The 12,054-nt window shown below is 43.1% G+C and overlaps 1 protein-coding gene across 1 annotated transcript; it reads right to left on the reverse strand.

Annotated features, from left to right (window-relative positions):
- Positions 1-1,965: 1,965 nt before the first annotated feature.
- Positions 1,966-7,887, reverse strand: VHL (von Hippel-Lindau tumor suppressor). Its single transcript, XM_057555142.1, has 3 exons — positions 7,632-7,887; positions 5,400-5,522; positions 1,966-4,077 (listed from the first exon to the last, which is right to left on the reverse strand). Exons 1-3 carry the CDS (start codon positions 7,810-7,812, stop codon positions 3,881-3,883), a joined length of 501 nt encoding a protein of 166 aa, XP_057411125.1. The 5' UTR covers positions 7,813-7,887; the 3' UTR covers positions 1,966-3,880.
- Between the last annotated feature and the right edge of the window lie 4,167 nt (positions 7,888-12,054).

Raw genomic sequence — 12,054 nt, forward strand, 5'->3', positions numbered from 1 at the left:
GGGAGCTTAGGTGTGCTGACAGAATGGGGAAACGGTGAAAGGGTATCAGGCAGCCCAGTGACTAGCATAGAGTAGAGCTGAGGTGCTAAGAACGGGATACAGAAACCCAGCATGAAAATGTCTGAAAAGTTCACTGGTGTTCCTATTTCAAGAATGCAGAACGCTGGTATCTATTTCATGTCCTTAGTCAGCTGAGTGCCCTGTTGTTTTTTTTTATCACATTCTCAATATAAGTCCTGGTGAGATATTAACCATTTTTTTTTAATAGACTATTTTCTAGAGCAGTTTTATGTTCACAGCATAATTGAGAGGAAGGTACAGGATTTCCTATATACCTCCTGCCCCCCCCCCACAAAGTCTCCCTTCCATTATTAACACCTGCCCCTGCCAGGGTGGTACATTTGTTACAATTGATGGACCTACATTGATACATCATTATCACCCCAAGTCTACAGTTTACCTTAGGGTTCACTCTTGGTGGTGTACCTTCTGTGGGTTTGGACAAATTTATAATGATATATATCCACTATTATAACATCAGACAGAATAGATTCACTGCTCTAAAAAATTCTCTGTGCTCTACCTATTCATCCCTCCCTCTCCCCCAACTCTTTTTTATTTATCATTTATTTATTTTTAACAAAGACAGTATTTTAAAAATTTTTTATTTATTTATGTATTTATTTATGAATTTATGTATTTATGTATTTATTTTTGGCTGCGTTGGGTCTTCGTTGCTGTGCACGGGCTTTCTCTAGTTGCAGTGAGCAGGGGCTACTCTTCGTTGCGGTGCGTGGGCTTCTCATTGCGGTGGCTTCTCTTCATTGCGGAGCACGGGCTCTAGGTACACGGGCTTCAGTAACTGTAGCATGTGGACTCAGGAGTTGTGGCTCGTGGGCTCTAGATTGCAGGCTCAGTAGTTGTGGCGCATGGGCTTAGCTGCTCCGTGGCATTGGGATCTTCCTGGACCAAGGCTCGAACCTGCGTCCCCTGAATTGGCAGGCTGTCTACTTTCACTTAGTAATATGTATTTAAATTTCCTCCGTGTCTTTTCACGGTTAACAGCTCACTTCATCTTAGTCCTGAATAATATTCCATTGTATTACAGTTATTCCATTATATCACAGTTTATGTGTTCATTCAACTACTGAAGGACATCTTGGTTGCTTCCAAGTTTTGGCAATTATGAACAAAGCTGCTGTAAACATCCATGTGCAAGTTTTTGGACATAAGTTTTCAACTCCTTTGAGTAAATACTAAGGAGCACAATTACTGGATTGTACAATAAGAATACGTTTTGTAAGAAACCACCAAACTGTCTTCCAAAGTGGCTGCACCATTTTGCATTCCCACCAGCAATGAATGAGAGTTCCCGTTGCTCCACATCCTCACCGGCATTTGGTACTGTAGTGTTCTGGATTTTGGCCATTCTTTTTTTTTTGGCCATTCTAATAGGTGTGTAGTAGTATCTCACTGTTGTTTTAATTTGCAGTTCCCTGATGATATATAATGTGGAGCATCTTTTCATATACTTAGTTGCCACCTGTATGACGTGTCTGTTACGGTTGGTTCTATTTTCATGAAAAAAAAAAAAAAAACCACCTGTGTTCCAAATTTGAATGCTTTTCTTCTTCATACTTTTCTGTAGAGCTTAAATTTTTTACAGTGCTATTTCATTTTTACAAGAAAAATAAAGCTAAAAGAAACAAAGTTTAAAACAAAATCCAGTGCTGGAAAGAGAAGGGACTGAGAATGAAAGCAGGTTTCTTGCCTTTGTCCATCCACCTCCCCCCCCCCGCCCCGCCCCCCTTAAGCCTTTAAGCAAGCATGGCCTTCACACCTCTCCAAGAGAGAAGAGCCTGGCAAATGACACCACCACACCTTACCTATTTCCTTTACTTAGCACCATTTAATGTATCCAAAAAAGCTTTTTTTTTTAAACTCAAAATAGATAAGATCACAGTCTCTTAAAAGTAACACATTTAATACATTCATAAGATTTCAAATGAGTACATACATGCTATAGGTTTTCAATCTTCCTTGGACAACACAAAAAACACAGTACTCAAATTGCAAGTTTTGACAGGAACATGAAATCTCATTTTGACACAAAGACAGGTTTAAAAAATAATAAAACCAACACTGAACTAATCGAGCACCAGCAGGCTTCCTTAAATCTCCCATCCTATCCCACTTTCGAGATCATATGGCTGCCTTCTATACCAGCATTTCTTCTTCCCTACCCAACAATTCGACAAAAAAATTAGATAAAAAATTATAGGTGTGTCACTGAATGAGTACCACAACAGGCTAGAGAAAAAAAAAAAAAGCCCACTTATTTGCTGAATGTTGAGAGAGGAGAATAAGATTAGGTGGGAAAACTGTACGGCATCTGATTCATTCACTTCACTCTGATATCAGAGCACAGGAACTGTGCTCGAAGGAACTAATAAACATGCCAAGAAATATGCCAACATTATTTATAAAAGGAAGGCTGCACTCATGTCTATGAAGAGCTTATAATACCATGGAAAAATATTTAAGTTATAAAGTTAAATGAGAAAGTAGAATACAAAACTTTATATTCAGTGTGATCTCAACTACGTAAAACCAAGCCAAAAAAAGGCTAAAAGTTCAAAATGTTAAGTTAGTGGTTGTATTTAAGTAGTATACCTAATTGGATCTTTTCTCTTCCTTTACTTTTCTGTCTCTTCCAACACTTTCTCTACTGGGGAGTTTTTTTGTTTTTTGTTTTTTTTAACGATTAGCTACCAAAAAAGGAGGCCTGATAGAAGTACTGAATTTAAGTTAATGAATTTAAGTACAGCCTATAGGAAAGGATCTGTACATGTATAAGATTAGAAAACATTCCAGGCTACCCTCTGAATCCACGGTGTGTTAGCAGTAACTTCCGAGAGGCTGGAGGGCTTTATCCTCTCCTCCAGCCAGGTGCAAAGTGTCGCCAGATCCTGCCTGATGAAAAACTGCTGAATCGAACAAAAATGTCATGGATTTACAAAAACGAACAGAAGTACCCACATTTGGCAAAAAACTATTTATAGTACAGGAGTAGCTCTTTAATACTATGATTAAACAAGGGGACGGCTATTTTCTCCTATCTTCTGTGCAGATAGCAAGTTTCGAAAAAGCTATCATCAATAAGAACTGTAGAAAGCTAATCCTGGCTTAGAAACAGAAATAAAACAGCCCTGCGACAACAGTGGGCAGAGAAAAGCCACAATTTAGAAAATTATAAAAACTGCTTTCTATAAAATTGATGCCCTTTAAAACATCTGTTTACTGTATATACTTTAAGGTCCCCACTACCACCCACCCTCAAAAGAAAGGGTGAAAACCTCTAACACTACCGAAGTAGCCACTGGTTTGTTCATTCAACACTGAGGGAAGAAGGCTCATAACATGCGAGGCACTGGAGTCTCAAAGAGCCAACGGCTATGCCCCTGCCCCAAGGACACCTTGGTCTCTCAGTGCGGGACGTGGGCACATCACCAACCAAAATACAGGAATGAAAAGCAGACGCCACTGCTTTCCTACAACTCAAGAATAAGCTACAACTCTCACTGAATTACTTACACAAAAGTCCTTACACAGAAACTTTCCTGACTCACTAGGAGGCAAAAATGCAACTACTTTCCCTTGATAAATACTTCTAGAAGGGACAGGCATTAAATTACCTTTTGTGATATTTGCCCTTAAACATCACAGTGCCCAGCAGTGAGGTCAGTTAACTTTCTTTTAAGCAATGGAGCTTTTTGACTCCAAGAATGAGACACTTTGAAGCCGAGAAAAAGTGACCAGTCCTAGATCTAGATCAAGACTTGTCAGGACTGTCAAAAGCTGAGACCCAGGAGTGTAAATTTCAATTAAACTCTTCAGTCTCCTCTGCCATCCGCTGATTTTCAATATGCTCCTGGGTCAACCGCTCCAGGTCCTTCCACACATTTGGGTGGTCTTCCAAATCTTCGTAGAGGGATCTCGCGATGTCCAGTCTCCTGTAATCCTCAGGCTTGACTAGGCTTCGCACAACCTGGAGGCACCGCTCTTTCAGGGTGTACACTGTAAGGGCAGAAAACCGACTCTCAGCAGCAGACTCAGGCCTGAGGACAAGGGCTGAGTGAGAGGCTTTGCCAACCGTGGCAATTACATTTGCAACAGCTGGACCTCGCTTTGGACAAAAAAAGTGAGTACATGGGTTGTGGCAGAGTGTAATGTGATGGCCGCAACAGACAACTCACAGTATTCATGACCTTGTGTAGGAACTTTCCTCGAGAGTGGGCTGGGCCTGGGATGTGCTTTAACTAACTGAATGTGGGCACAGTGACGCTGTGGCGATTCTGGGTCTCAGCCTTAAGAAGCCCTGGCAACGTTCGCTTTTACACTCTCAGGAGCCCTGAGCTACCCAGCAGGAGAGACCACACAAAGAGGGCCAGGCCCTGAGATGACACGGGAGAGAGGCCCAGGCCCCAGCCAACCTGCCAGCAGAAGGCAGTGATCACCAGTGAGCAGAATAACCACCGAGCTGAGCTCTGCCCCAGCTGCCTGCCCCGGCTGCAGAATTATAAACAGATAAAACGGTTGTTGTTAGGTTGGGGGTAGCTGTCACACAGCAATAGATAATCAAAGAAGTGTGTAACTGGATTTTGGGGGAACTCAAATCCTATTTTAAACTTACTGGGGAACTCACTCTTTAAAGGTCTCCTTTAAGGCAAAATTTCCTACATTTAACTTACCAGTGCTCACTTCTGTATACCCACTGCCTTAAAGCAGGATCTAAATACACATACTAGTTTGAACCCTACATACACATACTCGTCTGAAGCTGCAGGTATTTGGGTTTTTTTTAACCCAACAGATCATCAGTTTCTAAGGGTTCAACCTAATAAAATCACTTGAGTTTTAAACAAGTGGTAAGCTATGAAGCTAATGTTCAATTTGGTGATTCTTCTTAAAACCCCTGATTGACACAGTGACCTTGACTGGGTTCAATTACATCGAAAGATACAACACTAGAAGTCAATAAATAAGCCATGATATCTCATTCTCTACACCTTTTTTTTCCTCCTGAGACTCCGGGGCATCATTCTGCTCCAGGGCCAGCGAAACAAAACGCATTCATAATTCTACAATCAAGTATTTTAATTTAGCCCACCCTTGACCAGCCCGAAGAGCTTCTGAGATAGCACGACATCTTTGTTCAACATACAGCATACAAGTAAATTACTTCCACTTTATTCATGGTGGAGAATGGGACACAGAAAGGCTGGATACCTTGCCCAGCATCAGGCAGAAATCACTAATGACTGGGCTCCTTCGAGTGGCCTATCCTCTGCTTAGTACAGCAGCCTATCTTTTTAAAAAGTAAGAGGGAACATCAGTACCTGGCAGCGTGATGTTTGCAAAAATAGGCTGTCCATCAACATTGAGAGACGGCACAAACAGCTCAGTCTGGTTAACTAGAAGCCCATCAGATGTCCCAGCATCTCGGAAGAGCCAAAGATGACCTGTTAAGACAAGCCAAGGTTAAGGAGCCGCACACCTGTTTCCTTCATCTCCTCACTCTGACACTGAGAATAGCTGCCTCTCATTCTGCTTAAACACCATACAAAGCCATTCCAATAATGTTATTTTATTTAGTCCTCACAAAAGATCCAGGTAAAGATGAGAAAAAAAGGTCTGAAAATGCCAAGTGACTTGCTCAAGGCAACAGGGACAGTAAGGAGAAGGGCAAGTATTCGAGCGAGGCTCCAAAACCCAGGCCCTTTTTGCTATCTTGATGCAAAAGCAAAGTATGGGAATTGCAAAGCACACCAAAGGCTGCAAACTAAAAGGAGAGAAAAGGTCACCAACTCCTCAGAACTGTGCTTCTCAAAAACAAGAAGATACAAAAACATCACGTTGAAAGAAAAAAGCCAGACAGAAAAGGGTACATTCTGTAGAAAGAGATAAAATTAGTCAATGGTGTGAAAAATCAGAAGAGTGAAAAGGGGTAGGAGAGAACTTTCTGGGGTGATGAAAATATTCTAATCTGTAACTTGATCTAGGTGTTGTCAAAACCCATCAAACCCTAAGATATTTGTATTTTACTCTATGTAAATTATACCTGAATTTAAGGTATAATTTAAACACATCTTATGCAAAAAAAAGAAAAAAAGAGAGAGAGAGAGAGAGGGGCACTTGGAAGGAGACAAAATCCCAGGGCTAAGATTCTGTTTAAGGAGGGAGGAGGTTTCCTCAGAATAAAAAACAGCATGTGTTCCTGGGGCATAAATTTACTTGAATATTTGGTGGGAAAATTTAAGAAATGTAAAGTAAGAAGTAATTTTTTTTCCTTGTAGTAACATATATATAACATAAAATTGACTATTAACCATTTTTAAGTGTACAGTTTAGTATCGATAACATTAAGTACATTCACGTGGTAATTTTTTTTTAATGTTTATATTAAATCAGGCACAGATAAATTTTGGAGAAGAATACAAAATTCACACAATTTCCTAGATAAAATAGGAGACTACAGAAATGTAAATGCCTGGAAGAACTGTGTTCTTCCTCATTTAATATTAGCAGAACTTCGGTGTAAAAGTTTGAAGAGCATTATTGAGTATGCCACCCTCAAGGAAAAAAGATCCATTAGGATCCTACGAGGAAGGTAGTGAAAATTTAGCAAGCATTAACTTCTCTTCTTGAAAACCAAGGGAAGATTACTGCCACTTTATGCAGTAAGGCCTAGACAGCTCCAACCTGGGTTATTACAACAGTTTCCTAACTGCTACCAGTACTCTACCCCCTCCAAACCACTTTGCAACCTGGGTAAGCTTTTCAGTATTAAATCAGGCAATGTCATTTCCCTGCTTAAAAACTTTCAATGGCCCCCATTTCCCTAGGGGTAAGATCACCTTTCAGACTTCCTCTCCCACCATTCCATACCCTCTCCCCTTTCCCAGGCTCCAGGTGTTAGCCCATGCTGTTCACTCTGCCTACAGCTCTCCACTCCTGTCTTGGGTTAGTAAGATCCCATTCATCCTGCAGGATTCCCTTTCTTCTCTGGGAAGTTCCAACTCAAAGCACACACCCCTCCCTTTCACTGAGCAGGTGCCCTGCTGTGCTCCGTTCCTATGGTAGCGATTATGACACTGGCTTGTTCTTAACTACTTATGCATTTGTCTCGTCTCCCCCACTGGACCGCGATCTCCATGAAGACAGGGACCCTACGCGGACGTGGCCCACTGGGCACATCAGAGAATGTGGGATTCTCCCATTCACGGACTGAACAAATGGGCGTGAGGGACGGAATACACGTGGGGTCGATCATCAAATGCAAATTATGCACTCTTAAAAGAAGAATGCTCTGTCACTAGCTGCGTCTACTTGGATCTGTCACAACCTCTCTGGGGCGTCAGTTCCTCGAGTGTAAAATGGGAATAATAATGACAACAGCACCTGCCTCCCCGGATGGGGCGGGAATTCGGTGAGATCGAGCCACCGTTACCGTTGTTATCAGGCCTAGAGCGCTGGGCAGCGCGCTGGGCACAGCTCAGCACCGGGCTCGTTGCGGCCAGGACAAGGGGGCGGCGCGGCCGGGCGCGACTGGGCGACCCCGGCCCGCCTACCTCGGTAGCTATGGATGCGGCGGCCCGTGCCGGGGGGCAGCGTCGGGTAGGGCTGCGGCTCGCCGTCGAAGTTGAGCCACACGGGCAGCACCACGCGCGGGCTGCGGTTGCAGAAGATGACCTGGGACGGCTCGCGAGTGTTCACTGAGCGCAGCATCGGCCGCGGCCGCCCAGGCTCCATCTCCTGCTGGGAGCCGGGCTCTTCCGGTCCGGACTCCCTCCTCCGCGCCCGCCTCCTCCGCGCCCGCCTCCTCCGCGCCCGCCTCTGCCTCTTCCGCGTTCCCCGCCCTCCGGGGAATTACCTCCCGAAGCCAAAACTACCCGGGCCTCGCCGCCTCGGGATTCGCTGGCTGCGCGGGGCGGGGCGGGGCGTGCGTGCGCGTCCCCGGCAGGCGTGCTTGCAGTTTTCGCGCGCTCTCGGCGGGGGATGGATTACAGCCTGGAAGATGGCCGGCTTGAGGCCGTGCGCATGCGCAGATGGGTCCCCTGACGACGGAGGGTCCCGCTTTCACGGAAGCGGGCGATGGCGATAGGCCGTCCTGTCCCAGGGTTTCCCCTGTAAATTGGATTCTCGTACCTTTCGTACGTTTCTGACACAGCGTTTCTTTAGTTTCATTCATTGTCTTAAGCCCTTCATGGTTTTTTGCCATATTCTCCCTACCTTCTGCGCTATTATTTATTTACTAATTTTCTCATTGATCAAGTTTGTTTTGTCTCCATTTTGGGTCACAAAATTTGAGTTTTGTACAGAAAAGTAGGATAAAGTGAAATTTTCCCATTCCCCCAGCCACCTAGAAACAGTCCCTGGAGGCAACAGGTATCATGTTTTTTGTCCTTCCTTTCAAAGTTATTCTATGCATACGCAAGCAATTAAACACATTTGAGAAGAAATTTTATATCACTACCATCAATGGAAATTCTTTATCATTTGCCATAGAAGAATACAGTGGAACTAAGTTAAAGAAAACAAAACAACAGTTACTAAACTTTATTCTCTGTAAAGGCTCTGAGCCTGCGTTCTGTTGGTTCAAAAGTCAGCCAAGTGTTAAATGTTAGATACGGAGTGTTAGTTGTCAAACCAACTTCCTTCCCCCTGGACATAATCAGAAAGATTAAAGGAAACTGAAGAGGGAATAAACTTTCACAATTCAGTCTGTGTGCCCTCTGAAATTCACACCCACCTGGGTTTTCATTCCAGGTTTAGCTTCAGATATGAGATGTCTCTGAGCCTTTAATTGCTCATCTTTGAAACTGGCATTTTTTTTTTTTTTGGCATTTTTAAGAAGTACCTATGTCATAGGAGTGTGGATTAAATGGAAAAGTGTTCAGTGCCTAGCACATAGCAAGCACTCTGCAAATAGCAGCAGTTACTATTTATAAAGATGAGTTAAAAACACTGTCTCTACCCTCAAAATGCTACTGGGCTACTGGGAAAGCACAGGACATGTAGACTGTTCTGTTCTTTTTATTGTGGTTGACGTAGGACATGTAGTTTTATTATTGGTTATACCAGTAAAAGAGCAAGTGGAAGGTGACTAGCTGATCTGAAAAGAATCAGGTAAATCTTCATTAACCCCAGGAGGGGTTAACGTCTGAGATGAACTTTGAATAAAGACTAAGAGTTCTCCCTTCCCAACTCCCATCATACAAATATCTAGCCTGGGTGTCAGATCAGGCGTCATGCCCATCGGGAGACTAGGCAGACCCCGCAGCAGGCACTGATTCCCCTATCCAGTTTGCTTCTCATTGACTAAACTCACGGCCTCCAAGCCCAGGACTCCTACAGTCCTACCACTTACTGAAAACTCACCTGGTGGCCCAGGCCAAGAAGGCACACATGCTTATGCCCACAGACCAGCACTATGGCCCTAACATTTAAAAGAAATAGCAGGGAGAAGGGAGCAAATAGGCTTTTCTGTTTTTGTTTTTGGCTGCACTCCTGGACAGCTGTTCTCAGTCAAATCCACAAGTAAAGGGGTTTAGGTTTATGATTTTCACCCATCTGAGCAACCTCTTTTTCAGTTTCTTTGGTTGCCTGACATGAAAGCAAACTCTTCTCCACAAACTACATTGGAGAATGGCAACACCATTAAAAATAGGGAAAACTTACTGAGGGAAAATGAAATAAAAGGGGGAAAGAGCTATCAAATTATATGCATAGTGTGATGACATTTATGTAAAATGTCATTATTTCCTCAGCCAGCCCCATTTTCTAGAATATAGTTTTATTACCTTTATAATGAAAACAACTAAATCAATCCTCCCCCAGCTTTTATTGAGATATAATAGACCTAAATCAATTCCTAAGAGCCATGAAGAGGAAAAAATAACCAGACCTACTATGTGCAAAGCGCTATGGTAAAAATTTGAGAAATGAGATGTTTATTTATGAAAGATTAAAACTACAAAGTTTAAACACTCATTTCTTCCTTCATTCTGAGAATATCTGAGGGCCTACTAGGAGCCAGGTGCTGTGCTAAGTGTTGAGAATACTGCAGATAAGTCATGCCTCCACAGCACTTCAATGAGGGTCCCATAATCATCACACAAATGAAAACAAAGTTGCAGTTACCACTAGTGCAACAAAGGAGAGACACATGGTGCTAGGTAAACCTGAAGAAAGATGGTACATGAGTCCCTGTAATTAAATTTCAGTGACCTGAAATAGACTCTACTTGGAGAAGCTCAGAAATAGAGTTCAGAGGGTTTCATTTTAGTCAAAGATGAACTTCAAGGAGAAAGAATAAATCTATCAAATGCAAGGCACTCTACTAAGCAGTCCACATTCATCATGAAAGCCATGTCATTATCTCCACTTTACAGCTAAGGAAACTGAAGGGGTTATAAGGGTATAAGGCGGGTGGTCAGAGGAGAGTGCTGGGTTAGAGAGGCTCATCATCTGGTGCCTTTGAGAAAACGATGGTATGAGTGAATCTAAGGAGTCTGACAAATCTACAAAGGAACTAACACCGCGAACCCAGGTAATTCTCCTCTGGGCGGTCCTTGGCCGCACATTATACAAAGAGATGGCACGTCCTAATGGCCTCCAGCAGGATTAAGTGACCAGCAGTGACACAGACCGCCAGGTTTATCGAACATTAATGTGGAAACATTTGTGGAGGGAAACCTGAGAAAGACAGGACTTTCTGTTAATCAAATCCCAATGGCTCAGAGCCATCATAATTCTCAGGATTCATGCAAACATACCCTTACTCCCAGGATAGTGAGGTGAAACATACCAGTTTAATATGACAGAAATGTCTACATCCCTAAAATGAAAGCAGTTGCTGAGATAACCGCAGGCCTTAACAGTGACATTGTATCACTGCAAATGTTTACAAAGATCATTTAAGAGGAAGGAAGGGCTTCCCTGGCGGCGCAGTGGTTGAGAATCTGCCTGCCAATGCAGACGACACGGGTTCGAGCCGTGCTCTGGGAAGATCCCACATGCCGCGGAGCAACTAGGCCCGTGAGCCACAATTACTGAGCCTGTGCGTCTGGAGCCTGTGCTCCGCAACAAGAGAGGTCGCGATAGTGAGAGACCCGCGCACCGCAATGAAAAGTGGCCCCCACTTGCCACAACTAGAGAAAGCCCTCGCACAGAAACGAAGACCCAACACAGCCATAAATAAATAAATAAAAATTAAAAATCTTAAAAAAAAAAAAAAAAAAAGAGGAAGGAAAACATATTTAGGGTACTCTACGTAAAAGTAAAGCTACAGGCTATATTGTTCTTAGAGTACACTTTCCACTATTGAAAACCAAACAACTAGAGAGAAAAAGAAAATGTACCCAAGTGTTTTAAAACAACTGGTGATTTTTTTTTCCCTTCTACTTTGCTGCCTTTTCAAAATTTTCTTTTAGGGGTCGTCCCCGGTGGCGCAGTGGTTAAGAATCCACCTGCCAATGCAGGGGACAAGGGTTCCATCCCTGGTCCCGGAAGATCCCACATGCTGCGGAGCAACTAAGCCCGTGCACCACAACTACGGAGCCTGCGCTCTAGAGCCCGCGAGCCACAACTACTGAAGCCTGCGTGCCTAGAGCCCATACTCCGCAACAAGAGAAGACACCACAATGAGAAGCACGTGCACCACAACGAAGAGTAGCCCATGCTCGCCACAACTAGAGAAAGCCCATGCGCAGTAACGAAGACGCAATGCAGCCAATAAATAAATAAATTTTTTAAAAAAAGTTTTCTTTTAGGATATATTTTGTCTTGTTTATACTTTGACCAATCAAAAAATACAAAGATGTACAATAATAAAGCAAACACTGACAATCTTACCATATAAAATAAACAACACGTTGTCATTTATTTACTTTTTAAAGTTAAGACAACATAAATGATGAGGCTAAAATACCTTTTGACTTCCACCCTGGTCCCATTTCCCTCCTTCCTCCTCAGAGGCAATAACTACCATGA

The sequence above is a fragment of the Balaenoptera acutorostrata genome, chromosome 10, assembly GCF_949987535.1.
Source record: "Balaenoptera acutorostrata chromosome 10, mBalAcu1.1, whole genome shotgun sequence".
NCBI lineage: Eukaryota > Metazoa > Chordata > Mammalia > Artiodactyla > Balaenopteridae > Balaenoptera > Balaenoptera acutorostrata.